This window comes from Sebastes fasciatus, chromosome 13 (assembly GCF_043250625.1).
Source record: "Sebastes fasciatus isolate fSebFas1 chromosome 13, fSebFas1.pri, whole genome shotgun sequence".
NCBI lineage: Eukaryota > Metazoa > Chordata > Actinopteri > Perciformes > Sebastidae > Sebastes > Sebastes fasciatus.
The window spans coordinates 10383654-10411009 of record NC_133807.1 but is presented as its reverse complement, the minus strand read 5'-3'; the positions used below and the strand labels follow the sequence as shown (position 1 = coordinate 10411009).

At 40.6% G+C, this 27356-nt stretch overlaps 2 protein-coding genes across 7 annotated transcripts in view; both read right to left on the bottom strand.

The window, feature by feature from the left end:
• The window catches only part of rnf216 (ring finger protein 216), a 29568-nt gene extending 27164 nt beyond the window's left edge, over positions 1–2404 (bottom strand). For 3 of the 5 annotated variants that reach the window (XM_074655381.1, XM_074655383.1, XM_074655384.1), the window contains exons 1-2: positions 2267–2404; positions 287–420 (exon numbers count right to left, since the gene is read on the bottom strand). In XM_074655381.1, the coding sequence (XP_074511482.1) occupies positions 287–353 (67 nt within the window). In that variant the 5' untranslated portion in view covers positions 354–420; positions 2267–2404. Of the gene's footprint in view, positions 1–286; positions 421–2169 lie in introns of all 5 variants that reach the window. The other 2 variants (XM_074655380.1, XM_074655382.1) reach the window with 1 other exon arrangement.
• A 926-nt stretch (positions 2405–3330) lies between these two features.
• smurf1 (SMAD specific E3 ubiquitin protein ligase 1) lies at positions 3331–25675 on the bottom strand. 2 transcript variants are annotated; one of them, XM_074655386.1, is made up of 18 exons: positions 25383–25675; positions 14975–15013; positions 14403–14511; positions 13146–13279; positions 12954–13019; positions 12731–12806; positions 10895–11106; positions 10710–10794; positions 9989–10135; positions 9382–9607; positions 8422–8525; positions 7273–7387; positions 6984–7162; positions 6719–6856; positions 6415–6535; positions 6061–6262; positions 5097–5172; positions 3331–5014 (listed from the first exon to the last, which is right to left on the bottom strand). In XM_074655386.1, exons 1-18 carry the CDS (start codon positions 25435–25437, stop codon positions 4915–4917), a joined length of 2184 nt encoding a protein of 727 aa, XP_074511487.1. In that variant the 5' UTR covers positions 25438–25675; the 3' UTR covers positions 3331–4914. The 2 variants fall into 2 exon arrangements, with proteins under 2 accessions (XP_074511487.1, XP_074511486.1); XM_074655385.1 differs by having other exon boundaries at positions 5097–5181; positions 25383–25661.
• Positions 25676–27356: the final 1681 nt, after the last annotated feature.

Below are 27356 nucleotides of genomic sequence, written 5' to 3'. Positions count from 1 at the left end.
ACTATGCATGTACATTGGTGATGTAACCATGTAAGTGTCTTTTTAAAGTGAATTGTCAACACAAACAAACAAAAGAAAGAAAGAAAAGAATAACAACCAGGTTAGTTATAGTTTGAAATAAGTAAGAAAAATAAGTAAAATAGTAAAACCAGGGCCAATAAGACAAGGAAAGCGTATCAGCTCCATTCAAAAACTACAGTGCAAATGGCAGCTTAGTGTGTCAGGATGTCATAAAACTAGGGAAAACTGGTCGCTGATGATACCGAAATATAAGAATGTGTCTCACCTTGGCTGCGATGGACGTTGAAGCTTGCCAGGTGAATGACATCATCATCACTGCCTCCATCTGCCATTGTGAAACTACACGTACCAGCACCCTGAATCAGCCCACACACAGAGTCACTGCTCCATCGATACCATCTACACACACACACACACACACACACACAAACACACACACACACAATGTTAAAGTGTTGGTATTCCCCTGGAATTTGAACAGATGATTTACTGTGAAATGTGTGACTTGTCATAGCAATTACCAAACACCAGAAGGGTTGAACTCCACCCTATTTCCGTGAATAATCTTATCACACGAGGCTAATAAACAACTTATATGGACTGTCTAATGGCCAGCTCGACTTGCATGTTAGCAGAAGAGAACTTAACAAAGTGGAAGCTTGGACAAACACACAGAAATCTAAAGCATGGGGAGCATGTATCTGTTTTTATGTTTTTTATTTATTTTCACACTCACAATGTTGTTTGGTTACAATTTCCCAGAAGTCTTTATAAATGTTTAAATCAATATCCTCCTCACAAATGCTAACCATACACTTCCACGCAACACACACACTTGTCTTTTGTGATATATTTAGTGTATTGTTATTGTTGTTATTATATATATCTTGTCCTAATTGTTTATCAATATTTTGTAGTCATATTAATTCTTTATATTAATCTTGTCTCTAGGTGGAGGCTTCAGATAAGCCCAGTGGGTTTGTTTGCCTCTTCCTGCACTGTATATTATTCATTTATGATTTGTTATTTTGTATAGTCTTAAATTGTGCAAAACAAATAAACAAACAAATAAACAGGGTTATAAGGGGTTAGGATTTGTGTCACCAACTAGAAATAACACCAGCTAGCTGACTGAAAGTTGATGTAATGTGTTGGCCTATCCCTCAAGACTGTGTTGAATCATTCACTCGGTCATATGTGCTTGCTAACCCAGCCCTACTTCCCCTTAGATCTGATCAAAGTTGGCATGAAATCAATGTACATGTTGTTAGACAGCGAGAATCGGCCTGTGTTGCAATACTAGCTATATGAACGTGCCTTTTATTCATTACTTTGACATCACTCTTAACACTGTAACAGTAGCTTAAAGTGTGAGATGCTGTAGTTAAGAACAGACATGTCAGAGCAGTAAGGGATCATTTCCACACAACACACACACACTTGTCTTTTTTGATATATTTACTGTATTGTTATTGATGTTATTATATATATATATATATATATTGTCCTAATTGTTTATCACTATTATGTAGTCATATTAATTCTTTATATTAATCTTGTCTCTAGGTGGAGGCTTCAGATAAGCCCAGTGGGTTGTTTGCCTCTTCCTGCACTGTATATTATTCATTTATGATTTGTTATTTTGTATAGTCTTAAATTGTGCAAAACAAATAAACAAACAAATAAACAGGGTTATAAGGGGTTAGGATTTGTGTCACCAACTAGAAATAACACCAGCTAGCTGACTGAAAGTTGATGTAATGTGTTGGCCTATCCCTCAAGACTGTGTTGAATCATTCACTTGGTCATATGTGCTTGCTAACCCAGCCCTACTTCCCCTTAGATCTGATCAAAGTTGGCATGAAATCAATGTACATGTTGTTAGACAGCAGAGGCTAACACAGCGAGAAGCGGCCAATGTTGCAACACTAGCTATATGAACTTGCGTTTTATTCATTACTTTGACATTACTCTTAACACTGCAACATCAGGTTAAAGTGTGAGATGCTGTAGTTAGAAACAGACATGTCAGAAGCGTAAAGAATCATTTCCTCGCAGACAAACAGAACAAACCACAGCTCACCGCCGAGCTAATGGTAATGTTAGCTCGGCTTGCTAGCTAGCGAGTAGGTTAAGTAGTCAGCTCACTTCTGTCGGGATTTCTCTCCACAGCAGAGCTTCAACGCCAACAATACACAGTCTGATATCTAGGTATGAATAATACATATGCAGGAATGTACAATACCGCAGCTTCGTGTTGTATAACCAATACAAAACGCCTTTTGGAGGACTGGCAATCCGTGAATATCGAAACAAAACTGCCAAAACAAGACCAGTCCAACGCGTCACGCGTACGTACGGCACCAGCCTCTACGTACAGCGGACAGGTGGACTTCTGGGAAATGTAGTCCCTAAGGGTTGGCTCAGGGTACATTGGACATAGAGGATAGTTTCTATTTACATGTACAAAACTTAAAGGTCTCATATCGTGCTCATTTTCAGGTTCATATTTGTATTTTGTGTTTCTACTAGAACATGTTTACATGCTTTAATTTTCAAAAAAAAATGATTTCCCTCATACTGTCTGCCTGACTATACCTGTATTTACCCTCTGTCTGAAACACTCTGTTTTAGTGCATTTCAACGGCATTGCCACAGAATTGCAATCCTAGGGTCCATGTTTACTTCCTGTCATCTGATGTAATTCACATACACTCCAACAGGAAATAAAATGGGACACATTTAGAATGTTTACGTTTAAAACCGTGTAATGATCTATATATTGTATATTTGTGACATCACAAAAGGACGGAAATCCAAACGGCTTGTTTCAAACGCACAATTTGTGAATACGGGCTGTGTGTATTTCTCCGTATATTGAGCGCTTTGATAGTTTAACAGTATTTATATATCACTTAAACCTGCTTTATAATATAAAAGACATGAAAATCTCACTTCTTACAATATGAGACCTTTAAAAGACAAAGAAAAGAACAGTAAAGTGACACTACAAAAATATATTATGGTGTAACTGAAAAAATATGATTCCATTATAATAATAATAATAATAACAACAATATAATAATATGGGATAGCCAAAACCCCAATTATCACTGCACACTAAGCTTTGTAACAGATTTGGACTCTTTGGACAGCTGGAAAGATTAATGATATAACACTGACTTGCCTCCTCTGCCTACAAATAGTATGTAAATAATACATCAAGGTTTATTATACAGAGAATATTTGTTGATTGATTTGGATAGTCGTATATACACAGAGAGACAATAATGCACACAACTCAAGGAATGTATTTTCAATTTAATTTCTTTTAATATAATCTTATTTACATTGTATTTTTTCATAAATGTTTAGTACATTGTAAGTTACAATACTCTTGCATCCATTACACAGTGAACTCAGAACCTAGAAAATGCAGATTGAAATGATACTGCTTAACAGTCTTCAATAATCAATCTATGACAAATCCCAACTTTACTTGCTCAACATTTAGGTTTTTGATTTCATTCACTTCGTTGGAGGATCAATGACTGCAAAGAGACTTTGTTCATTCATGGTGGTCTTGAGGACGAGAACTACTTTTTTTTCTAACATCCAGGCTATGGAGAAAAAGAGACGGGCAGAGACACATCAGGGCCACAAAGAGAAAAAAAAAAGATGGTGAAATGGATGATGAAACATGTACGAAAAGGCTTGTGAGATTTTATTATACATGTTACACACAACCAAAAGAATTCCTGAAGCTGACTCCTTCTTTCCATCCTCGTGGCTCATTTTGTTAAATATCCAGGTCATGCCTTTCGGACCTCTCCAGAACGTCAGTAGAGTTAGATTTCAAAATTAGGGGCTTTCATGTCAAATAAATGTAACATGGTATTCAAAACACCGAAACAGATTTCATACACTAACAAGAGTATTTCTCTGCAATAATATGAATGTTTAAAAAAAAAAAAAAAAAAGTAAAGTAATTCAATAAAACCCACTTTGTGGATTACTTGAATTGCAAGTGAATTGACCCTTCAACTCTGGTAGAGGGGGTGATGAAGAGATTAGTGTGGGCTCTCTGTAGAGCATATAGCAGCTTGGTCAGTAATCACTTAGTAATAAATAATAAAATATCAGAGTGGATCAGAGTGGTCGCAGATACAAACGGAGGAGACAAAAAAGTTACCAAACAGAGGAGCAGGCTCATTTGATCATTTTTTACAGCGTTAACCGGGTGCCATGCCTGACACACACACACACACACTCACTCACTCAATCAATCACTCACTCACTCACTCACACAGACACAAATACAGTCTCACTCTCTCGCCGTCTCACACACACAATCACACGTACATGCACACATTCTGATACACGACAGTGGTTAAACATGAAGCATGAATACTAGTCAATCAAATCAGCTTGTCAGACAGAAAGACAATCAGTCTCCGCCTTGTTCTTCACGCGTCCGATTTCAAGGTCTCTGTTCGCAGGCTCGCAATGTGATTGGCCAGTTCTGTCCGTTGACTCGAGCGTGTCAGGGGAGTCACTGTGGCGGTAGACATTCTGAAGAATGACATCATAGCTTGTTAAAACTGAAGGATAAAAATGCTTCTTCAAAACATTTGAAAAATTTTAAAATACTTTATTTTTTTGTCTGTTTTTTTTCCTTTTTTCCTCTCCCGCTGTGCTTCCTCCTTTAACCCCCCGCTAACAGTCCGGCGGTGAGGAGGTGGCAAGAGACCGTGTGTTCTTGTGATGCTTGGCCACTCCGTATACTCCGCGTATACTTGATATTCTGTTGATGTGTTTCAAAAGTCAAATAGTTTGTGTGCAAGTGCAAGCGCAAGTTGTGACTGTTGTATGTTGGTTTTGCGGTGGATTCGGTCACTCCACGGCGAAGCCGCACGTCTCCTCCACAGCCGTCAGCAGTTTCTCGTAGAGCTTCTCGTAAGACTCGTAGGGAGGGACGTCTATCCGGTTAAAACTAGAGACGGAAAAAGCATCATTAGTGACATGTCTTCTGCAAATATAAAAAAAAAAAGAAACCGTCTTTCATGTGTCCTCACCATGTGTGAGCCTTGGGCAGGTTGTCTGTGTTGGCGTCTATCAAATGGATGGTGAAGAGCCTTGGTCCTGCAGAACCTGTAGAACCTTACACATATACATTCTAGTTATCACTGCTCTACTCTGGTATACGGAACACTCAGCAATCGTTACATGGTATAGAAGCTCACATCAGATGTCAAAGTTTACCAAATAAATCAGTTGATGCTTTCATTGGCATGCTAACGTCATTTAACTGCACATTAAACTGTCTTCTGAAAATGTGCGGACATGATCCTGACCCCCTGCTTGCTGCCACAACAGATCTGATGCGGGATATATTTTCTAAATTTAGAGTCGTTCTTGTTTTGATTGAAATTGTTTCCAAAACTTTTAATTCAGCTCCTCTGTGGGTTATGTGCTTTGAGTGTGTCGATAATCCAAAAATGCACTTGGAAAATGCTGTTTTTTTGGTATGTTTTATGTCTTTTGGACCAAAGTGAGCCTAAGGAGACGAGTACTATATACAATTTATATTGTTTTTGGGTGAACTATTCCTTTAAAGACGTCCCCTTTGATTTTGACACTATTTTCTGACATTTTATAGTGAAAACAATTAACTGATTCATCGCAAAAATAATCGTCAGATTAATCGCTTAAGAAAATAAACGTTAGTTGCAGCCCTAAATTAAGTCTGTAAGTATCTGAGCACATCTCCATATACTATATATTCTTGTTGGGATATGTTTACATGAGTAAAATGTCCTCAAAAATGTACCATTATTAAGCTCAAACGTAGTAAACAGGGTCTGTTTCCTGTGTCTTTAGTTATTATACTGCTAGTACGTGTGAGAGGTCTTTTTATATTAATCCTCAGGAAGACAGATAAATTGAATAAGCAGACCAAATGTTAGCATCAAATGAACATAGTAACTGATGTGAGTACAGTATGTGTGTGTGTGTTGTCTAAGCCAGTCCATGACCCACCCTGCAGCGCTTTGAATCCTTGTAAGGGGACCCTGGTGGAGCCCGTGACGAACTGCAGGAGGCGTCCTCTCCTCTCCTCGCTGAAGGCCTCCACCGCCTGCCAGAACCACCGCACCACGTTGCTTTCACTTGTGCAGTGCTTCAGGCGGGTGTTGGTCTTCCAGTCTGCGAGATCTATCTTCCCCAGTCCGCCGATGATCAACTGGAGGAGAGGTTTTGAGGAGGAGGGGAAGCGTGGCGGGGGTTGAGGGTGAGAGGAAGAGATTAATAAGAAGCAAATGTGGCAAACACAGTATATTAAGACTTCAAAAGCCACATAATAATGCAAGTGATGAGCTTGGACAGCACATGTACCTCGAGTTCTTTATGGTCGAAAGGTTTGAGGAGGTGCTGGGGGATGAGCTCACTGAATCCCTTCTGTAGAGCCAGAAACTGGGCTTCAATTCCTCGCATAAACCTCCAGTTCACATAAAGTCTGAAAAATACAAACACACATCGCGCAGGCCAAATAAGTACATTATAATAAACGGGCAAAAGTATAGTGCACAACAGCTCTTTCTGCCGACAAGACAGTATATTGTTTACGTTCTGCATCAGGGGCATAGTTTGGATAACATCCACATTAAAGATGGAGCATTAACGATCTCGCTGCTCTTACCTTACGTATTCTTTTTTGTTGTCCTCAGTGACGGGGATATTGCGGCCGTTAGGTTTGAGTTCATGTTGTAAAAACTTCCCAAAGGCATTGTGCTCCACGCAGAACGTGTGGTCGAGGACTGAAGTGATGTCGTTCTCTCTGCGCAAAGAGTATTAGAACAAGTTAACGCTGAAACGGAAAATCTACTCATATCCAAAAGGGGACAGTGCCGGATATAAAGTAAGAAATAACTCAGATTGACTTGTGTGCAGGTGCGTTCGCTCACAATATCCAGACGAGGCTCTTGTGCAACTCCGGGTCGGTGGTCTCCAGGTCGTTGAGCTGGATGGGTTTGCCTAGCAGCTGTTTGTAGAAGGGCAGCGTGAAGCTCCCGTTGATGTAGTGACCGTGAAAAACTGCCAGGCCCATCACACGGCCCACAAAGTGGAAATATGACAGGTGGTCCTGAAAGACGGTAACGCAGACGGAGAGACAGAGACAGACACATAATGTCAGAGAGTGCCCTTATTCAGTTCTACCGTGAAGTGCTTAATGTGCTGTTTGTGTGTACTCACAGGGTTGATGGAGGAGTCGGGGTTGATCTGTAGTGTGTAGATATTGTCTGTGGAGTACTGGAACAGGCCGTAATAGGGGTTCAACATTTCATGACACAGCAGGTACAGCCACTCCCTGCAGACAAACACAGCATTGTTAGCAAATGTTCAAAACTCACAGAGAAACTTGGTTACACATTCATTAATCATCATCATCAATGAGAAAACTGAAAAAATAATAATAATGTAGTCATGTAATAATGTGTCTTCTATTTTGAAATTAGCAGCTCGAATGAATAGATGTAGCACTTCTTTACCACGTAGAGTTGTTTTATGTCCAATGTTTATGTTGTTCAAATTGAGACATTCAAAGACAATGGCAGAATGGGGGAAAATAGGCCTTTGGAATTTGTCCAAAACAATCCCAAAAGTATTTTTAAAGGGATTGGGAGCATTTCTATTCTCTATGCTCTCAGCATATCTCCATGTCTGCTTGTCCTATGAGATGTCTTTTACTGTTAGTTTGGCTCTGATGTTTGAAAACTGTAACACTTGTTGTATACTGTGACTTGATACTTCATGTTTTTTTTATGTGTATAAAATGTGTTTTAAATGTTAGCGTGTATCTTGTTTGAAACACTCGATTGCTGCCGTCTTGGCCATGGCTCTCTAAAAAAAAGAGATTTTCTAGTTTCAATGAGACTTACCTGGTTAAATAAAGGTTTAATAATAATAAAAACTATATCTTTACATAGCAAATAGTTGTTCGATGCTATACTAATGCTTTGGATATCGTATAGAGCACCTTTAAAGTTTTATTAGCGAAATGGTGTAGTTTTTAAGAAGCTGTAAATGAAGTGGGAATTTTTATATATACTTAAATATATTTCAATTTAAAAGAAACACTTTCAATAACGCCATCAGTGTGCGGGTATTCAAATTTTTTCTTTTGCATTACTTCATTTTCATTTAGTGTTTTCAACTGTATCATAACTCTGATTTGTTTAGCCATAAAAATATAGACCTATACCTATGTATACTTGAACTGAACTTAGCAGGGAGGTGGAAGACGGACTCATGGGATGTGACTTCAAATTGCAATGCTTGGATAAGTTTGCTGACAAAAATGGATATCCTACAACAAACGCAGAAGTGCTCAGAGCAAATTACCTTGCCACCCCACCGTAGTCCAGGCCCTCCTCTCCCCTGAACTTCACCATCAGACGCTTCTTCAGGTCTTTGGGCCTCATCTTCATTATTTGTCGATATGATTCCTATAACCACACACACACACAACATTAACACACAACATTAATACATAACCACAGATAGGGATGTCATGATACTAGAAATGTAGTAGTCGATTCCAATACCAGTGAAATTCTTGATACCACTGTAAAAAACAAAACAATAAATCCCATGTACTTCAACATACACTCCTTTATTACCGTTTGCATTCTGGTTTTAGCGATTTTATCATTAATCCCTGATGATCCGCCTCAAGTTTCTCGCCAAAAACTGAATTTTGCAAGATTACATTTGAACACATCATGATAACGTTATAATTTTCCTTCGCCAAAATAACATTACTGAATAGAGCATGAACGCATTATCAGGGAAACTTTCTATCGTCCCCAGGGGGAGGGTACGCCGTTAGTCTTGAGCCCCGATCCCCGATACCTACGGGTCTGTAGAAAAACGAGTGACGTCACGTTTTCAGAATTTTGTCATCGACTTGGTACCGGAAGTATCTGTTCTCATGACATCCCTACCCACAGACCCACATCATCACAGACAAAAGAAATAATTAGAGCTCCACAACACAGCCCGTTTAGATCAGTGACGTTACGCTAAACAGTTTATTAATATGCACAATCAGTGCTGCTATTGTGCTCTTCTCCAGAGAAAGACGCTGAGAAGAATAGGTTGTTGTGACTGGTGCATGAGTAAGGAGGAGTGTGGCTGCGTCTGCATGAATGTAAACTTTCACAGGAGCTACCCACTCGATCCACGCTGCTTTCACAGCTCGACATTTGTACAAATATCTGATCTATCTGCGTGCGTTTGAGAGAGACGGCATCGTTGTCTGGTTATGGTTCATGGGAGAGAAACGTCGACGTGTGCACCCACCTCAAAGATCTCCTCTCGAGACACCTCTATGCGACAGTGTCCTGCTTGAGGCTGCTGCAAGGACAGCTCGTGGCGGAGCAGCTTCAACTTATGGACCAAGTCTCTCTCGTAGCGCGCCGCCACATCTCCGTCTCCTCCTCCGCCGCCCACTCCTCCGCCTCCCCCTTCCTCGCCCCCCACATCCATCTGGGGCGCTTGTGAGGATTCCTTCGCTTGGGATTGCTGGCTGGAGGTGGGAAGAAGTAGAGGAGGACAGGGAAGAGACAACATGACAGACGGTCAGATGAAGAGTTGACAAAAAAGACAGCAACAAAAAAAAGAGACACACTACATCCGCCCAGAGCAGCTAAATCTACTATAAGCCCACATTTCTGTAAATCACACGAATCAGCGTCATTAACAGAGCTGATGACCGTTAGTAGGTCATGTTCAGAACCAGTCTGAGTTCAGCATTACAGCCACGAGAGATTAGATTAACGGCAGATTAGTCTTGAAACCACTTATTTGGTATGCGTCATGGACGTCTGCCACTCAGGTGTAGATTGATTTCGCCACGAGGGATGCATGAGAGTATTTCAAGTGTGTGTGTGTGTGTGCATGTGTGTACCTGATAATGGTGTGTAGGCGCGGGTCTGTGAACTGTGTTGTTCGGTTGTTGTGGTCCACAAAGTAGATCCGGCCCGACACGGTGCTCCGGACCTCCCAGCCCACTGGAAGCGGCCCAAGCTCCTCGCAGCTCACACTGGCCAGGTCCCTGCAGCAGTAACAAAGTAACAAGACTTGAGACCGCAGCCAGCAGCAGAAATAATGCACGGCACCAGTTCAATTTGGTGAGACTTCAATCGGACGTCTGTCTCAATTCTAACCCTACATACTGTACGTTCTTAACCCCTCATATTGATCCAAACCCAGGCGCCAGGGGCCGAGGGAAAGGAACTGAGATTTTCTCTTAATCTGTTGGTGTAATTAGTGCAAAACAAAACAAGGAGAACACGGACCAGAAGTAGGGTCTATCAGGGAACAGCATGTAGTGGGGGCCTATTTTCATTCATTTCTAAATATATCTCTCAATTTAAATGTGTGAAATTTCCCAGTCCCAACAGAATAATCTTTTAAATTACAGAGCATTACAAAGATGCAGTATATTTGCTGCAATACATCCCCGTGTGTGGAGATGTCTACTGTTCTTTCTTTCTGTTATATTCTCCTCTATGTCCTCTTCTTCCACTGCTGCAATGACCTAGTTTGTCAGTGGGGTTTATTCAAGGTTCATCTCCTTTCAGGTTGTGCTTGGACTAGACATGAGTGAAGCGGAGTGCGATCCTTACCGTGGTATCCGAGGGTCGTGCCAGGTGCTGACGCCCGTTTGCGTGTGAAGGAAGTACACCTGGCCCTGCACTGTTGTTCGTTGTTCTGTTTTTAAAAAGAAGAAGAAGAAGAAAGATGTTACATGACTTTATAACATGAGAGGTCTTGGAGATCAGTTAAATATCAAGAGTAATGTTTGACTGACCGTATCCTTCAGGCAGGTCAGGCGGCTGGTGCCCATGAGGTCTGTTCTGAGGGGTGTGGCCGTGGCCTCTCGAGTCCTGCCCTCGGATTCGCTGCGTTTGAAGACGGCCCTCCTGACCGGGCGAGTCGAGCCGACAGTTCCCGCCTCCTGCCGCGCCGGTGGGGTCGGAGTAGGGCAGCGGCTCTTCGCTGAAACATCCCTCAAACACAGGCCTACAGACAAACACAAACACACGCGCCACTGAAGTCATATTTCCTCTCTGTTTTACTGAAGCACATGATAAGTCAACTGCTTTTACTGTGAACTCAGAGTAACAGAGATTGGGAGAGGATCAAACAAATGGAAACTATGACTAAAGAGATCTTGCAAAAACAGCAAGCACCAAAATAGGTCTCAGTCCATCTTCACATGACATCCCAACATGACAAAGAAGAGTATTAGAATAAGACTGAATTTAATCAGTTAAATTGTTTTTATATCATTCTGTAGCTTCCCAGTGGTGTTCCTTATGTATTCAAATACGAACATTAACATTTTGGTCAAAGTATGTATGTTTTAGCGTCAAAATGCCATTTTCCCTTCAAGCCCTTCTAAAAACGTTTTCCCACGTGACCTGACGTAGGTTTCTACATGACGCTGCTACATATACAGTATATATACAGCCTTATAGTCAGTGTATTAATGTTAAATACAGTAACTCAGATTGTGCTCGGCATGCTCCCAGTTATGGAGAAGCAGACAGGAGTACCGGCACAGAAGCTAAGCAATGCACTGTCTGACAGCGAGGTAAAGCTGTGAAAATATTCTAAAGATAGCGTACACTTAAACTGATTTAGATTTTTTTAGGTGGCTAAAATACGTTTTTCTGAATTATATGCTAAGGACAGTCACCAAACAACCCAGTTGAAATGAAGAATGACGTTAAATTCCTCATGAAAATATCAACCAAAGTATTTTGAATTTGACTAACTTTTATGCTGATATTTGACAAAGTATTTTAGTTGATTTTTTTCCCCACAGCTTGAAAAGTAAATATCCCTGTTGCTTCATCAAGAGAAGCACCAACTGTGACATTACCAATGACGTAAACAAGACAATGGCTTTCCATCATATTTCTCTAAGGGGATGTGCTTATTTTTTCTATGCTTTGCAATGGGAGCGACACATATTTACATTATGGTAAAAACGGCACTGTCACTTTTCACCCAGCTGTCCAATCGCAGTGGAGGAGGGGTGGGACAAATAGCCAAGACAAAGACGTGATCAGATGTGTTTAATATTATGAGTATGTTGTGGTCTTATTTATGTTATGCTATTGTTTATACTGTGGACTTTTATGTTGTGTCATGTCTGGAGCACTGGATCAAACGAATTCCCCTGTGTGAGTTGATAAAGTTGATCTGAGACTGAAGCCCATCTGAACCGAACGATCATACTCGCTGAGATGTTTCCTCGCCCGTCAAAATCTCATGAACCGACATAGACCGACAGGTCTGTCCTCCCTCCCTACGTGCTTCAGCCTTCCCATCATCCAGACCACGCACTCTACCTTGTTCCTACATGTTTACTTCCGCAGATATTCCGTATCATAGCAACCAGATGCAACCAAAGCGTCTCTGCTGAAAAAACGCTGCACCTCCAAAGCGCTCTCAAGCACTCCCAGCTGAGCGTTTTCAGCTGGGGAAAGCACTTTGGTGGACACGGGCCCTCAATCTTACAACTGCGATATAGAATAATTTAACATATTTAAACATTTAACAATGTGACAACAAGTAATTGTTTCTCTAAGTGTTATTACATGGAGCTGGCAGCATAAACATCTGTTGACACACTCACCCATCATTTTCTAACAGTCCTCTGCAGTCCACCACGGGGCCTCCGCTGCCGATGCGGTCTCGTGTCTGTAAGCTCACTGGAAACAAGCAGGTGGGGAAAGGTCAGAGAGATGACAGTGTGATAGAGCGGGAGGGCAGGATATACACACAGTGAAACAAAACACAGGGAGAGAGGCGACAGGGGGTCATTTGTTCAGATAATGTATCAGTGTGTCCAACCTTACCTACTATCTGCCCCCGCACTGCGTCGCTGTCCGAGGGATTCAGTTTACATAGATCTAAACGCTGGTCTGGAAGGAGGAGGAGGAGGAGGAAGGAAATGTAAACCAAAAGCTTTTCTTGTTTAATTAACATCCGTGATTTGCATTGATGTGTATTTACAATCAGCTAGCCACAATAAAAAAAGACAGACTTACATCCTGTGTCTTTTAGCCTGCTGATGGCGTTAGAAAGCAGTCGTATGCAGCCCAGGAAGCCCGCCCCCTGTCGTTTATGGATCTTCTTGTGGTTCCATATGCTGATGGTGATGGAGTCTGTCTTTCCGATGTAGCTGAAAAAACAGATGTAAGATTCTCACATGTCTACTCCATGTTTTTCAACACAGTCTGGTATCAGTGTGAGCAATCTGAATGTCTTGAGGAAAAATGTGTTGCCCAACTATTAAATTAATAAAAGAAACATAAAAAAAAGTTCCATATTAGTTGAAATATTGTAAGACAAGCCCTCATTTTTGCAACACCAGAGCAAATCTTCTAAATATATTGTTGCTCGTGCTGTCAAAGTTAATGACGCGTTAACTCAAATTCGTTTTAACACCACTAATTTCTTTAACACATTAACGCAATTGATCTTTTGGAGGTTGTAGCGGGCTCAGTTTTAAATCCTCCACAGAGGCAACCATCAGAGTAGAGCCACCTACCCAGCATGTATTCTGCATGTTTCTCCAGTATTTACTATGGCTGTCAAAGTTATCGTGATAATAATGTTTTTGTATAATGGCACTAATTTCATTAACGCATTAACAATGGATCTTTCTGATATTGTAGCGGGCTCAATAACGCCAAATGAGGTTACAAAGTTACGTTAAAATTTGACGAGGAAAAAAATGTCATGGCCATTTTCAAAGGGGTCCATTGACCTCTGACCTCAAGATATGTGAATGAAAATGGGTTCTATAGGTACCCACGAGTCTCCCCTTTACAGACATGCCCACTTTATGATAATCACATGCAGTTTGGGGCAAGTCATAGTCAAGTCAGCACACTGACACACTGACAGCTGTTGTTGCCAGCTTGAGTTTGCCATGTTATGAATTGAGCATATTTTTATGCTAAATAAACAATATTTGTCATTGTTTGTGTTTTTAATTGATTTCCAATAACACATATATACATACATACATCTTTATAAAGCAATCATATTTGCCCACTCCCATGTTGATAAGAGTATTAAATACTTGACAAATCTCCCTTTAAGGTACATTTTGAACAGATAAAAAAAATTGAGATTTATCACGATTAATCATGGACAATCATGCGATTAATCACTATTAAGTATTTTAAATGATTGACAGCCCTAATTGTTACATTTTATTAAAATCGAAACAATAAAACCAGTGTGAAAACATTCAGTGGCTGTGTGTATTAGTTGTGAGTGCGGTGTAGGAGACTCACAGGTCGTAGTGCTGATTCCATTTTGGGTCCAGTGTGCTCTTGACTGTGTCTGTTGAGTGGCATTGACCCGATCCGTCCACCACAACCTTGGCAAATGGATCTGGCAGGCCTGCACGCGCACACACAGCTCAAATTAATTGTTTGCATCCACCACATTGAATCACAAAGTAGATCATATCTACGTATTAGAAATATCTCAATTGGCTTAAGTACAGCAGATAGCATATCTCCACAACAAAGCTCAGCTTCCTACCCCTGCAGACATTTAGCAGATATTTCTTATCTGTACCTTTACTGAGGCTAGTAACAGCATAGTCTATTTGGTTGTCGGTGGTGCATAATGTAATCATAGCATGGTGAAACTGGTGGAAATGAAAACCCTTATCCTGGCAGACTTAGGATGAAATGCATACGATCATCTGATGACACAGAACAGCAACTGATTTGTCTACAGTGTTAGTTGTTGATGGCACACACACAGACCCTTATTGAAATCATCTCATCATGCATACCGATCGTCATAACATTAAGATTCATGCATATGAAAATGAGCGCAATAAAAAGGTACTTACGAAAGAAGTCTTTCTTTGCGAGGTTCTTGGCACATAACACTGCAAAAGATAAAATCATTATGAACAAAATGCCGCACACACAAATATGTAAATGCTCTCTTGGTGTGTAGGCTGGTATAAATGTACGCTGGTGCACATAAATCTGTGGAGGAAGAACACTGGTCAGGATATAATATATGAATGCCAGGGGATGGTAATGAGCAGGAAAACTTATGTGACGTGCAGACAAGAATGAGCAGTAAAGTATAGGCTAGTGTCAGGATCTCTGCACACACACACTAGCTCACATCCACAGGCCGCCCACAGCGAAAGTGGCAGGATGCTTTCTCTGCCACATCATCTTTGTGGATCCAGCGAGCAAAGCTCATGCTGACCCAGACTCTTTTGAGAGTTTGTAACTGTGTGCTAAGTATTCAGTTTATTGTGTGTGTGCGTGGGTGTGTGTGTGGGTGTGTGTGTGCAATTTCTTGTTAGTTGTTTGCCAGACGGTCTGCATGGTGCGAGAGCTGGCATGTGTCATTCTAGGTCAGCTCAGTGAACACTGCTGTAAAACTAAAAAAAAACACACAGCTGAACCACAATAAACTAATTCTTAGAAACACAATCATGTCCAGTCAGTCACAAACACAGGTCTTGATTATAGGGCAGTGTGGTCATTGAACAAAAACAAGCTGCATGTTTGTATGCAAGACTGAGGTAATGCACTCAAAAAGGGACAGCAACGTAAGGTGTTATTGACGTGAAAACTATAATGATAATATTTACACTGCATGTATAAATACCCAGCTCTAAATATCAGCTTTTAAGCCCATTGTTGGGCCTTAAGCGGTCAAAGAATGTACATGAATTAGCTTTAGAAACAAAAACATTTCTGAAGGATGTTGTGATTTCTCGGTCAGCATCTTAAACCCCTATACTTCCAGAAGTCTGTACTACAAAATGAGTTCAACATACCCAGGGTATGTTCTCGCTATCTCACTTAACTAACCCTGACTATCCTCCGAAGGTGGTTATCAACTCAGTAAATCAACGCAGGGTTTCTCAGTCTGAATGAGCGTGTTAACATGAAAGGAGCGGTGTTTGCAGCATATGATCGATCACAAACATGGACAAGTCTTCTGTCAGCAGAGCGGCACATTTTACAAACCAAGAGCAAACTATAATATCAAACAAATACAAAAACGTTGAAACACATAATCCAGGCTAAAAGTAACACAGTTGAAGATGCCAAATGCAGGAAGGACAGCTGGCAAAAGAAGAAAATTGTCGATGTGTGAATGCGCAAATTAACAGATTTATTAACTTAACAGAATACACAAAAGTCAGATATATTCATCTAGATGGGGCAGTGAGATATCAATAGTTTTCAAAACATAAAAAGATAAATAGATTACAGTAGCCTACATTATGCCATGTGACAATGATGTGCCGTGTAGGACTATTTCAGCCTTCTCTCAGCTGCGTCCCCGACTCTGCCGGTGTGAAACGGACTTTAGACATAATTCAGAGCAGGAGCAGGTTAGGTGTTAAGCATAAATTACCATGGCGATCTACCCCAGTAAGAAGTGAACCACCGTTGTAGGACCTAAATCCCTGAAGGGTTAACCCTGAAGTTACCTCGCTAACCCCAAATCCTGCTTCGTAGTACAGGCCCCAGGTCACACTGATAAAGACCAATTTAAACCTAAAGTAGATAGTTGCTTTTACGCTTTCACGGTATATATATTTTTGCCTTATAAGATATTGGAGGCTGGAAATTACTAAACTTATATAATATTAAACTATGCAAACTTTAGTTTTGGTGCTTATGTGTAGGCAACGGAGCAATGGTAGTGCCACTAGCTGTTGTTGAAAGTCACAGCATGATTATTGAATGTCAGGCTGCGTCTGAAATCTCATACTATGCACTACATTTCCAATACATGAACTACTGTTCAACATCATTTTGTGTGAATACACAGTAGTATGTATCTTTTCGGACACACGGGGCAGTAATTTACGTCGTCACTTCCTGAGAGCCTCCTTGCTGTTTGGAGACGTGTAACCATGGTAACCCCTGCCAACCTCATGTGACCTTAATTAAAAAAAATGTTACGCCTAGCAAAGTGAAATACTTGATACTTAAATTGATGCGTTATTAACGTCTGTTATGAACATTATCATTACTACCGCATTGCACTGTGGGGATATTTATGCCGCCGTAGTGTCCAGCGTTGCATACTGTAATATTTCACCGGAAATTGTATGCAATTTGCATACTATTGGTTTTGTAAATACAAAAAAAGATCTCACATACTGTTTTAGCGTACTAAATAGCATGTTAGTATAGAATTTCGAGCGCAACCTCAGTGTCAGTATGAAGGTGAGTCAACAAACAAACCCTTTGCTGGTTCCGTGGAATCGTTTAGTTAGTTTCAATGTTATTACAGCAGAACAAATTTCAAGAGCAGCAATGTTGGGCTGATTTTTCAAACACCATAGTGGACCAAGGAATGTGAGGTACTCTGGAGCAACACGTGTGCTGCACGCATGTACAGACAATTACCATTTGGATTCCTGCCTTTCGGCAGGTAGCTCTCATGAACGAACACTGACTGACAGGTAATTAAGATACGTTGCTGTGTTTGGTGGCAAGAAACAAACGTGAGAATGTGACAGAATGTTTTTTAGAAATACCCTTAGCCCCATTTCTCTGCTCTTCTCTTTCGAGATAAAATAAAAGGGAGCCCATCTGACCGAAGAGGTGGAATGTGTAACTATATCATGTCAATCATCTTTATCCAGTTAGACGAGGGAGAAGACGGCTTGCAGAGGCAGGGGGAGGATTGTTATCCCCTACATTGGTTTGAATTTCTGAAGACTCCGTTTCCTCCTGTGCATATCTACCACAACTTTAAGTTGGGTTTCATGCACTACTATTAGAGCTGAAACAACTAGTTGACTAATCAGTAACTCTATTTTGATAATCAATTAGTCATTTGGTTATTTTTTAAGCCAAAATGCCACACATTTGCTAGTTCCAGCTTTTCCTATGTGAGGGTTAGCGGCTTTCCTCGGTTTTAAATCATTATAAATGAAATATCTTTGGTTTTATTATTTGTTATTTGTTGATCAAATAAAGCAAGATATTTGAATGTCTCCTCAGACTCTGGAAAATTGTAATTCATTCATTTTTTTTGACGAAATGACCAGATTCAATCAAGTAGTAATATGCGGATTAATCAATAATGTAATGTAATTGTCAGGGCTAATGCAACCCTAAATATAATCTATGCTAATGGACCAATGTTGGGATTGTTGTTAAGGCTAGGATGATTCACATATCTCCCGATTCGATACTATCACGATACTTGGGTACTGATTCAATATGTATTGCGATTTTTAAGAAACAGAAATTGCTTGTTAACAGCGACACCTGTGGTCGTTAAGTAAACGAAAGTCAGCGTCCTGTTGCTCGCGCGTGTGCTCGCTCTACATAGACATGAACGAGCATCGCTAAAAACAGTGAGGCGACGCACGTCAGCTAAAACCACAATATCACTCTATATTTCACCAAGTTTCATTCTCATTTATTTCTGCACAAACGTCCACTAGACGTTCACTAGATATTCTCAGAGCTAAACTAACTCTTCAGCAGTGTGTAGTGTGCGGCATGCACGTGAGGTGGAGCGAAAGAGCGAGAACGAGCGCGGTGTGTGAGTGAAGGCAAGCAGGCAGTGGAGCAGAGTACAGCAGAGACTCCGGCCCTGGAGACCAAAGCTACGGTCTCTTTATACATCCATGGTCAGCTCCATCGAGGCCATTTGAATGCATTTAACATAAATGTCAGTATATGGGTGCTCTACTGTTGTAGCGTCGGCTGGTTTGACCACGGAGATGCGAGTGACGGCTGGCTTGACCGCAATACTTTTACGTTTCCTGTCCGTGACAGAGTTAGCGTGCAGCTTTAGCCATGATGTCTAGCTCTGCTTTTCCTGGCGATGTGTGAAACCCTAAGCGTTTCCATACTTTACTGTATGTGTAGTGTTTACCACATAGTATTTAAGATGTGAGAGTGCAGGTCGTATCCACGTGGACCCTCCGCCGTTTTCTACTTTGTCATTTCGGCTTGCTGCGGCAGGCTGCGGATTGTTTTTGTGACGGATACAGGTTACTCTGACTACAACAATAAAAGCGGTAACTTCCTTCTACCTCTGCATAGACTCAAATGAAGCAAATATATCGATTCTGGCATTTTAAAATCGTAAAAACATACGATACATAGGTGAATTGATTTTTTTCCCACCCCTAGTTATTGTATTGGCAACCTTTCAGGGATGAAGATTGCTGGTATTGTCTCGGCTCAGAGAAACAAAAGCATCTTATGATCTATTCAAACTGGTGCAGACTGATTTGCTACACCACCTGAAAGCCTTATCATAGCTTTGAGGTCCAACTACAATCTGGTATGATCTGGTTTGGCCCAGACAGCCATCTAGGAAGTTAGTCAGCCAGCCAGCGGTTTAGGATGTGGTGACTGTGTGGTGGCGTAGATGTGTCTGGCGTAGCGTGGTTTATTTCCTGTGATTAACCCGTGGAGAATGGCTGTAGGATATCCTTCCCTCTTCCTCATCGACCTCTTCCATTCCTCCTCCTCCTGACTCACACACATTCCACACCGAGACCTCATCTTTTCTACACAGACACAATGAAAGAAACACAGCTGGAGTGGGAGAGACTCAAGTTTCTAATTTACCCCTGCTTCCTCTTTCAGACAAGCAGGAGAGGAAGACTCTCTCTCTGTCACTGCCACCGCTCTGCTATCCACCCCTCTCATCCTCCAATCTCTTCCCGGAGACAAGGGACACCCCCAATTTCCCCCCCATCCCTCATTTTTCCGCCTCTTGACAAGCTCTTCTGTGGCACTGAATGTGTGACAGGCCCTTTCTCAGCGTCTCAGGAAATTCCTCATTCTGCCAAGGTCACGGCTGGTAAAGACACACACAGCTACAGCTCAGCTGGTTCTCAATTTCCCCGCTGCCGCTTTCTTTTTTGGCATTTATGTCCTTTCTTTTTTTTAAAACCTGAGAGCTGGAGAGAGCCAGCGGGGGGAAGAGTTCTATTCAATCTTGAGGGAACAAGCAGAAACAGTTCAAGGGAGATGATGAAAAAGGGAGCTACCACTGTACCAAGGAATTTGAAGCCACAACATGTTTTAGCCCAATCAACCATCTCCCACAAATATTTTTTTGCAATTCAGCTCCACTCTTGCACCTTAAGCACAGAGAGCACTTGCTATATTTCAGGTAAAGACAGGAACCATAAAAACGCAGAAGCTTAGAAGCTCGTTAAAGCTTCTTAAATCAAAGATAATGGTCCAGTTCTCTAGAACGGATGCCAAGGTGCTGTGAACTATCTGTTCGTTGAAATCAATAATCATGATCACAGATAGAGCCAAAGAAGTGTGAATATTAAGATCCTTCTGAGTAGCCTGTGCTGTTTCAGAGTGCACACACACACACAGGTTTACAAGTGGAGTAGAGTGACCCATATGAGCTTACAACGATGACACTTCCTGTGTACCTTCTCCTCTCAGCAAAACAAAAGCAGCGGCCAGCGGGCACGTGAGCAAATATCTCACCTACTTAATAACATGCCCTGCACCGGCATCTAAGCACACACACAGGATGACGAACGGGTCTCTTGAGCTAAGCGCCAGACAAATAGGCCTAGAAAAAGTAGCTTTAACACCATGAGCCACTCACAAATCAGTTGTTAAACAAGAAATATAAAAAACAAATATTTCGTACTGCATCTCTCGTATTGATGCTTGTTTTGGACAATGGTGTCACATTCATAGCCTCTCTATTCTCAATTTCTCCATTTACTTTGTGTGTTTTTGTGAGTGTATATGTGTTTCTGCTCAAGCTGCCGGCTCAGTAAGTGAGAGGATTAGAAGTGCTTATGCTGCTTCCTAAGTAAGCATGATTCCCCCCTTTCCTCTCTCACTTTCTTGTGTCCTTTTTGTTTTTCTATTGCTCTTTTTTTCATCAGTTTCTCCTCATTCTCCCACTTTTCTGACCTCTTTCCATCCCCACCCCCCGTCTTGTTAGTATCCCAATTCACCTGCTGCCCTGACGCTGCCCTGTGTTAACACTCGGGCAAATTGGTGTTTAATCCGACTACCTGGCAACAAAACCCGAGCAGCACGTGCTGCTTCCTTAAGCAAATTAACATTAATCCTGCTGAATCACGGATTCTTTCATTCATTAGACAGACTTTTTTTTCACAATAAAGCTCATTCATTCATTCCCAAACAAATTAAATTTTTTTTATGTTGTGCAAAGAACCATGTTTTGCTAATACCAAGGGACATCCTAAATAAAAATAAATAAATAAATAAAAAGTAATAAATATCACTTAAACATTATCAAATAATAAATCTTAGGTAATTTCAAGCCATGTATACTTGTATACTCCCGTGTGAAATAAATACTTTAGTATTTTCTCATTTTAAGAACTTGAGTGCAACATGAACATAACAGTTTTAAGTGAAATTATAGAGAAAAAATAAATAAATATAGGCCTAGTCTATATCACGATATAGAAAAAATATAAATGATAGACATTTTTATATGGTTTTCACAACATATATCATCATATTGCCTAGCCCTAGCGCCCACTTCCTGCACTTGACAGTGTTTGATACTCTGTGCTACAGACAATTTCAAAAAGTATTTAGGCTCAATACTCAGTCCTAAAACATCTCTTTCAGCCAGTGTTTCTCTATGAAGTCGAATACCTTCCATTCACATCTAATTAGATCACGAAACCTAAAGATAATGTGACGCTTTTCTTATAGAGCACTTCTCCTTCAGCTTACTTAAGCTTGCCCACAAAATCACCTCTCCTGGCTAGCTAAAACATGTCCATATAAACCCACCGCAGTCTCTGAAATATAAACCAGTGTCAAACTTGCCTGGTCTTTGTCTGCGTCCCTGCCACACAGACACACAGGCCTTTCTGATGTAGGCCAAACAACCCCTCTCTCTCTCTGACAGACTAAACACAGCGCTGGCCAGCCGGGCAGCATTGCACTCCCTATTGGCTCATCACACATTCCTCACCCAATTAGAATTCCACTCATACCTGTGGGGGCGGGGCACAGTCAGGGGCAATAACCTCTGTTTGCATCTGAGCTGAAATAATGAGAGAACACACACACCCTCCACAGTCTCAAACATCCAAACACACTTACACTACTTTCTTTCAGCTTCACACATCTCAAACACAACTGTCTGATAACGCACCGCTCTCCACTAGAATCACTTCTTGGTGTTATTTTATACTGTATTTCTTCCAACTAGGGCTGCAGCTAAGAATTATTGTCATTGTCAGTTAACCTATCAGTTATTTTCTTGGTTAATCGGTTACTTGGTTGGTCTATAAAATATCAGCAGATAATGAATCACACATCCCCAAAGCCCATGGTGACGTTTTCAAATGTGTTGTTTTGTCTGTCAAACAGTCCAAACCCCAAAGATTTTCAGTTTACTATCATAGAAAACTAAGAAAGCCAGACAATATTTGAATATATAGTATGTCATTGCACAATTGGCTATTGTACATAGTATATTTTATTATTCTATGTTCGTATTTTATGTTTTCTAAGCTAGTTGTAGTAGTCTGGTTTATTTATAGTGTATTCTAATATATTATTTATATTGTGTGTATACTATAGATATTATCTCTGGTGTTGATATGTATTTACGGTTCCTATGCACTGTCTGGATAACCTGCTGCTGTAACACAAGAATCAATAAAGTACATCCATCTATCTATCTATCTATATTTGAGAAGCTGCACCCGGTGAATGTTTTCCATTTTTACGAAGGAAAATGCCTCAGTGCAGCTTGATTTCTAACTGTTACTCCCTTTTGAACTTTTGTATAAGTATTATTTCCTTTCTATCCTATTATTTCCTAACTTATGTCCCTTACACTGTATGTTATGTTTTTGGAGGGAGTTTTTCCGAGAGGGTTTGCGCTGGACCAGGAGCCATGGCTGTTGTGAGCCTGGATAGCCAATTGAGACACTGTATGTGATATACTTGACAGTACAGATAAACTTAAACTGAAATGAGCAAAAAGTGCAATAAGTGAAGAAGTATGTCAGATCTGTGAGCGTATTTTTTTTGTTGTTGTCAGAAATGATGCCTGCTCCGCTCTCTTGAAATCTAGTTACAGGAAAAGAGAGATACAGAGTAGGAAAATAAACAGACAGCTGTGTGGCAATTCAGCACTTTTACACAAAAAGCATCCATCACAATCATACAACTTGATGTGCCCTCCTGTGTGTACAAAAACGCAAGAAGAAATATGAAATCCACCGGGCAAGCACATTCTGGTGTGTGTGTTTGCTCAACTTTTGAATCAAGAAGAAGAAGGACAAGGCGTCTGCCCAGCGGCTCAGAGTGGTCATTTCCATTTGAATAGAGGCCCCTGGGTGCCCAGTGGGGTTACATTAGCTACAGTAAAAAAAACCATTGTTCCAGCTGTGTCCCCGTGTGTGTGTGTGAGAAAGAAAGAAAGAGAGAGAGACTCCTATATGTGCCCTACAGAGGAGAGCCTGACCCCAAACACGAACACAGAGTTGAGTACATCTCTCACACAAAAATATATCTTATACTGTATATGTTCTTACTGTATATGTTCTTAATATGCCTGTATATATCCTTAATATGCCTTGTACAAAGTATTTCCTTTTATAATTGTAATTTAACTTGTTATTTTAATGGAGCTTCCCAGCAAAAAGCATTTCACACGATTGTACCTGTATAACAGGTGACAATAAACATCTTGAATCTTGAATGCCCAAAAGGTGCAATCGTATCAAGCTTCTCTCTGGGTATGGATAACTTCATGGAGTCAAACATGTGGTCTTGCTTACAGCAATGCCAATCAATAGTCATGGGTAATCTAGACTAGCCATTAGCTACAGTAAAAAAACATTGTTCCAGCTGTGTCCCTGTGTGTGTGTGTGAGAGAACGAAAGAAAGAGAGAGAAGCCTATATGTTCCCTACAGAGGAGAGGATGACCCCATAACACGAACACAGAGTTGAGTACATGATGCCCAAAAACAGCAAACATGTCCATCTTCTCTGTGGGTATGGATAAGTTGAGTCAAACATTTGGTCTTGCTACAGCAATGCCAATCAATAGTCATGGGTGATCTAGGCTAGCCATTAGCTACAGTAAAAAAAACATTGTTCCAGCTGTGTCCCTGTATGTGTGAGAGAGAAAGAAAGAAAGAGACTCCTATATGTGCCCTTCAGAGAGGATGACCCCAAAACAGGAACACAGATTTCTCACCCAAAAAGATATCTTATACTGTATATGTTCTTAATGTATATGTTCTTAATATGCCCTTGTACAAAGTATTTCCTTTTATAATTGTAATATAACCATTATTTTAATGGAGAAAAAGCATTTCACACGATTGTACCTGTATAACCGGCGTGACAATAAACATCTTGAATGCCCAAAAGGTGCAAACGTGTCAAGCTCTTCTCTGGGTATGGATAAGTTCATGGAGTCAAACATCTGTCTTGCTACAGCAATGCCAATCAATAGTCATGGGTAATCTAGACTAGCATGTCACAATCTACATTAGCTACAGTAAAAAAACATTGTTCCAGCTGTGTCCCTGTGTGTGTGTGAGAGAAAGAAAGAAAGAGAGAGACTCCTATGTGAACCTACAGAGGAGAGGATGACCCCAAAACGAACACAGAGTTGAGTACATGATGCCCAAAAAGAGCAAACGTGTCAAAGCTTCTCTGTGGGTATGGATAAGTTCAGCATTTGTCTTGCTACAGCAATGCCAATCAATAGTCATGGGTAACCTAGGCTAGCATGTCACAATCTACCGACAGATTGATCCCCAGAGAGGCTGACATAAAGCGTTCATCCCGGGTGTAGAGCTCGTCGCAGTCAGGTCCAGCTAAAGGTTCAGGCTGGTCAACCCCCCAAAAAATGGGTGTAGCTAGCAAAAAGCGTTAGCGGTCAATGGTAACTACCATGTTACTGTGAGCTAATGCTAACTGGAGAGGAAACAAGTGTGTTAGCTATTCATAAAGTTTATAAACGTGGCATTCAAGAGCCGGTGTTTCCAGTGGACCTGTAAGACGCAGACTAGTGAACCCAACATGAGAGTGAGCAGCTTCTTTGACTGTCCTCTCTGGTTAGCATCTCAAGCTAACAAGCTAGTGCTGCCACACAGAAACCGGATGTTTGGGCAAACAGCAGAGCAGAGAGCCTCAGACTCCTCAGGTTGGGTTTATCAGCAGCAACACGTCACAGCAGCGAGGTGAAACATGTTTATCTCACAGGTATAACGCGGGTTCTCTCTCTGGTGTGGTGTTTTAGTTACCTGTCAGTCTGATCTTGATGCTGGACCCGGTCCTCCGAGTCCCAGGATTCGACATCACTCCGGGAGAGAAAAACGGTATCACTCAAACTTCCCGTCGGAGTCTCCCCCGAAAAACACCGTTTCACCACTCAATGGGAAGGCGAGTTACTTAAGTTTAAACACATGCGGGTTGTTTGTGTGTTCCTCGAGGATAAACATGTATTATTTCACCGCAAAGTGCTGCTGCCGCTGCTCTCTTTCCAAATCCAACAACACGGGAGAGCATTTTCGGGCAGGCTCAAGAGCCACGTACTGACGTCATGTCCTTAACGGGTATAACGTTACGTTATACGGGCTCGCGTCCGGGAAGCGTGGGCGTGCCCGTACACGTCGGAGCCTCTCAGTTCTGCTTTTAGGTACTGTATCTACTACATTATTAAGAAAGACAATGCCCCTGATTATTCATTTTGATTTGCAGAAGTTAATAGTTTCTATTAAGTTTAGCATACAAACACAGACGATCATGGTAGTTTAATTAAGAAATGCAGTAGGGTAATAAAGATAGATAGATAGATAGATAGATAGATAGATAAATAAATAGATAGAGGTATGTCATGGAGTGCGTACTAGAAAGATAGATAGATAGATAGATAGATAGATAGATAGATAGATAGATAGATAGTAACTTTATTGATCCCGAGGGAAATTCTAGTTTCCAGCATCACAGTTCCATAGTGCAAAACATGTTAGTAAAAAGGCAGTAAAAAAAGTTAGTAGTGCAAAGTACAAAGTACAAAAAAATCTACCAGATATAAAAATACAAGGAGATGAAGAAAAACTGTTAAAACTGAATATAGTGCAGGGTAACAGCTGTGATACACGACTATTAAAAAAAGTGAATACAGTGCAGCATACAAACACAGACGATCATGGCAGTTTATTTGTCAGGATCGTTTTTTTTTTTTTTTCATTTTGTTTTTCCTTTATTTGGTTTTACTCATACATTTACATAAACATACTTAATAAGATACAAATATGAAGTGAACAAACTTTTCCACTTTTTACAATGAAATTATAGAACACACAAATAGAACATGGGGTGCTTTTCATGTGAAATAAGATAAAAAATAAATCATAATAATAATAAAAAATTACATTTAGAAGAAAAGAAAAATTAAACAAAAGAAGGGCGTTTTGGGGAAATATATTTTTCCTATTCCTTCCAAATTTCCTCAAATTTAGTTTCTTGAAGCCTCATTGAGAAAGTAATTCTTTCCATTACAAATATGTCATAAATTAGAACATACCAGTTCTCCAATGATGGGGTGATCATGGCAGTTTAATTAAGAAATGCAGTAGGGTAATAAACAGATAAGATGGATGTTTCTTTGACATTTACTATGATATTTCTGCTTTCTCTCAGTCTCCCAACAACTTAATACCACCTGCCCCTGGATATTTAGTCCCAAAACGTTGTGCTCCCTAAATATATCTATCTGTCTGCCTCCATTCAAGCTCCTCCGGCATCACTACATAGAAATTAAAAGTATTTCTGTGAGAGAAAGGGCTAAGATGTTATGCATCCATTTATGGTTATTCTCTTCTTCCCACATGATCTCAAACAATCAATAAATTGTTTTTTATCGTTGCCTACATTAACCCTCCCACGCTTCTGATTTCCATTTCTTATTTATATTCAGAGTTTTCGATTATTCAACTGCTCCATAAATCCATAGCATTGTTGGCATCATCAGGACTGAAATTGAACCAGCAAGTATCGCAGTGATGCTGAAGGCAAAGTGAATTCATTTGAAAACTCAATGAATGCATTCAAGTGTCTGAAGAAACCTCCAACATACAGACTTTAGAATCAGTTTTCAAATGGCTAGCTGTGAGTTTCATCCGACAGGTGTGTGATCAGGAAAATCAATGAAGAAGTGCTTAAGACTACATGGACATAGTGAAGAGGTTAATGTGATTTTAGCAGCTTGTTGG

Excerpts from the sequence above, each read along its gene's own strand:
- smurf1 (XM_074655385.1), bottom strand. The coding sequence starts at position 25,437 with ATGTCGAATCCTGGGACTCGGAGGACCGGGTCCAGCATCAAGATCAGA. Across the intron at positions 10,136-10,709 it reads CACGACCCTCGGATACCACG|GGACCTGGCCAGTGTGAGCT; the intron begins GTAAGGATCGCA and ends TTACTGCTGCAG. Across the intron at positions 6,263-6,414 it reads TCGACCATAAAGAACTCGAG|TTGATCATCGGCGGACTGGG; the intron begins GTACATGTGCTG and ends CCTCTCCTCCAG.